This window comes from Antrostomus carolinensis, unplaced genomic scaffold (assembly GCF_000700745.2).
Source record: "Antrostomus carolinensis isolate BGI_N321 unplaced genomic scaffold, ASM70074v2 scaffold11467, whole genome shotgun sequence".
NCBI classification, from domain to species: Eukaryota; Metazoa; Chordata; class Aves; order Caprimulgiformes; family Caprimulgidae; genus Antrostomus; species Antrostomus carolinensis.
The window spans coordinates 1,457-5,353 of NW_010326654.1; the positions used below are offsets into that span (position 1 = coordinate 1,457).

Sequence of the window (3,897 nt, forward strand, 5' to 3'; positions counted from 1 at the left end):
GGATGGTGTGACCAGACCAGGCGGGGAGGGCAAGTTCCCCCAAGGAGATGCTCTGCTCAGCCCTGAGCAGGAGCCAGGAGCCACTGGAGGGTTTACACCCACTGGGCTGTCAAAGTCCCGTTAGATTGATGAGAAACACTCACTCCTGGCTCCGCTGTGCAGGTGTGTTCCCGCGGGCACGGGGCAGGATTTGGCGGGGATCCCCGTGCTCTTCCCAGAAGAGGAGTCACTTCTGAGAAGCACCCAACCACCCCGCCAGCACCGCCGGCATCACCAGTACTGCCAGCAACACCAGCACTGCCAGCACCGCCAGCATCACCAGTACTGCCAGCAACACCAACCCTGCTGGCACCACCAGCACCACCAGCTTCATTATCACCACCAGCTTCATCATCACCACCGTCATCACCAGCATCCCCAGCTTCACCATCATCACCAGCATCACCAGCTTCATCATCATCACCAGCTTCATCAGCACCACCAACATCACCAGCCTTCATCATCACCACCATCATCACCAACACCCCCAGCTTCACCATCATCACCAGCATCACCAGCTTCATCATCATCACCAGCTTCATCAGCACCACCAACATCACCAGCCTTCATCATCACCACCATCATCACCAACACCCCCAGCTTCACCATCATCACCAGCATCACCAGCTTCATCATCATCACCAGCTTCATCAGCACCACCAACATCACCAGCCTTCATCATCACCACCATCATCACCAGCACCCCCAGCTTCACCATCATCACCAGCACCCCCAGCTTCATCATCATCACCAGTACCACCAGCAGCACCAGCATCGTGCTCTGCAGCTGGAGGAACGATGCCACCCTGGGGGATGCTGAGATCCAGGAGCCCCACAACAAGCAGAGGAGGACAGAAGAGCAGCGAGCTGCCAGAAGAGGGAAGGCAGCCAGAGGGTCATTATCCAGGGATGAGTGTTTCTCATCAAGAGGAAAGGAGGAGCCATTCACAAAATTCTTCTTGCCGAGCTCCTGGCAGAAGCCACTTCCTTTGTGGGGAAAAGGACGAGATAAATAAAGCCACGGAAGCGGAGCCGTGACGTAGCCCCAGTTACAAAACCATTCCCGACTCCCCCGTGACCCCACTGCTGCTGGGGGAGCGGTGGGAACTGCCGAGGGGTGCACCAGGGACGGGGCACAGAGAGGAGCTGGTGGGATGAGAGCAGGGACCTTCTGGTGACCAAGGGATTTTCTTCTTCATGCAACTGCTCCTGGAAGATCCGCTCCAGGATATGGATCCGAAGGGAGCGTGAGATGGTGAGACACCAGTGCTGACCCGCCCGAGCCCAGCTGGAACGACAGCCCTTGCCTGCTGCTCCACCAAAGCTAACAGGTCAGTGCAACGTTCTCCTTCATCCCCACCCCACTGCCGTTCCTCCAGCATCCACGTTCCTCCCACCCTCTCCCGGTGACCAGCAGTGATCTCCCCAGGTCCTCTCCCTGCTGCCCTGCGCTTGCTGTCTGCATCTCCTGATGAGCTTCCCTCCTCTCCCATCTCCCTCTGCCACCCCACAATGTCCACCACTCCCCTTCCCAGCATGTCCCACTTGCCCTCCACTGATGTTTTCCCAGTTCAGGGAGCTGGTGAGGGTCCATGTGGCTCAGCCCCACCTTTCTAAGCCACTAACTCCTCATCCACTCTGACCACAGCCAGGGACCACATCTCACCACCTGCCCTGCGTCCATCCATGGAGGTGACTCACATGTCCCCAACTCCCTCACCACCCATGCCAACAGCGGATGGAGATGACTTGTGCAGGATAGAGGTCACTGACATGGCCATAGATGGTGTCACGCTGCTCATCTGCCTCTGCGGGCTGGTGGGGAACGGGACCGTCCTCTGGCTCCTCGGCTTCCGCATCCGCAGGAACCCCATCACCGTCTACATCCTCAACCTGGCCATCGCCAACTTCACCTTCCTCCTCTTCATGGTCACCTCAGCCCTCCTCTACATGATGGACAACATCTGCTCCACTGTAGTGTCCATGAGGTACCTGAGGTCTCTTTTCCTCCTCTCACTCTTCTCCTACAACATGGGCTTGTATCTCCTGACGGCCATCAGCATCGAGAGGTGTGTGTCCATCCTCTGCTCCAGCATCCGCCGTCCCCAGCACTTGTCATCCGTGGTGTGTGTCCTGCTCTGGGCCCTCTCCATCGCTGTCATTGCTGCAGTGACTTCTCTATGCCTGTTCCATGAGCACGAGCACTGCCGGGTGGCTCTCATCTCCATGTACATCCTCAACTTCCTCATCTTTGCCCCACTCATGGTCATTTCCACCACAACCCTCTTCATTAAGGTCCACTGTGGTTCCCAGCAGCACCAACCCAGGAGGCTCCACATCACTATCTTCCTCATTGTCCCCCTCTTCCTCCTCCTTGCTCTTCCCCTCAGCATCTGGAATTTCCTGCAGCAGTTCAGCTACGCTATCGTGTCCTCCCAGGTTGTTTTCCTGCTCGCCTGTATCAACAGCAGCATCAACCCCTTCATCTACTTCTTGGTGGGGAGCTGTCGGAGGCACTGCTCCTTGGTGTCCTTCAAGGTTGTCTTCCAGAGGGTCTTCGAAGAGCCAGAAGACAGCACAGCATGCAGCAATGATACAACGATGGACATGCTGTCCCCAGCCTATTGAAGCTTTTCCACCGCTCTGCATAAGGTCCCCGAGACAGTGGCTGAGGGTTTCCTTGAGTAACCAGATGAGTAAATGTCCATGGTATTTCCCCCAATGTCACCTTCTCGCTGTGTAACTCTGTCCCTTGCAGAAGACAAGAGCAGGGGCATCACCAAGGTGGACATGGGGAGGGATGCTCTTCAGGGAGCGTGTTGGAGCATGGCTCTCCTCCTCCCCACCAGCCCACTCCAGGTCCTTGGGCACTATTCCCCCAAGGAGAACATGTCCCAGAGGACCGTGTTCCCACCCCAGGACCTGGGGCACTGTTCCTCCAAGGAGAACACATCCCAGAGGACCACATTCTCCAAAATTCCCTGGTTTTGGGGATGAGCACTGCCTTTGGGAAACTCTGACTCATGTGTGGAGCTGGGATAAAACCCACCTGGTGTCCCAAGCCCCTCTCCATGTCCCATGTCCCAGCCCCCCCAAGCTCTGCTCCCTCCCGGATCTCACCCCTGCCTGATATGGAGTCATAGGATCAGAGCAGCTGGAAAGACCTTTCAGATCATGGAGTCCAACCATAAATCAATAACCTTATCAATAAAGACATCGCACACCCTGAGCTGCCTCTGGTCTGTGTGCTGGGTGCTGCTGGGTGCTGCTGCCAGCCGGGGGTGTGGGGAGGGGACACACACACATGGCTGGTGCTCACCGGGGTGAGAATGATGCCAACTGGGACTGGGATGTGCCCAGGGGTGCAGAGGTGTCCCCAGACTGTTCTGGGAGTGTCACAGCAGATATCTCCCCAAATATATATTTTTTCTTTTCAATTTTGTGAGCCAGCTCTAAGCAGAAAGGACTCTTCCTTCTGAATCATAGAATCTCCTGAGATCATCAAGTCCCACCATACCTGTCCACTACTAAACCAGATCTCTGAGCACCACATCTCCCCAGCTTTTAAACACCTCCAGGGATGGGAGTTCTTCCTCTCCCCTGGCTTCCCACAAGCTGGAGCATTTCTCTTTCTTCAGCAGGCTGGGATGGTGCAGCAGCAAGGGGAGGGGGAGCCCAGGGTCACCAGCCCAGCCACCACCTTCCAGGAGCAGGGTGCCAGGTCTGTTGGTCACCACAGGCTCCATGGAGTGTCCCTCAGCTCCCTGTGGCTTTGCCAAGGTCTCAGCTCATCACAAAGCCTCCTGTCACTGTGGTGGGGAGAGCTGTGGGTGTGCAGACAGTGCTGGAGCCGGCAGC

At 56.6% G+C, this 3,897-nt stretch overlaps 1 protein-coding gene across 1 annotated transcript; it reads left to right on the top strand.

The window, feature by feature from the left end:
* Nucleotides 1–1,677: 1,677 nt before the first annotated feature.
* LOC104527837 (mas-related G-protein coupled receptor member H) lies at nucleotides 1,678–2,667 on the top strand. Its single transcript, XM_010171655.2, has one exon. It carries the CDS (start codon nucleotides 1,726–1,728, stop codon nucleotides 2,665–2,667), a length of 942 nt encoding a protein of 313 aa, XP_010169957.1. The 5' UTR covers nucleotides 1,678–1,725.
* Nucleotides 2,668–3,897: the final 1,230 nt, after the last annotated feature.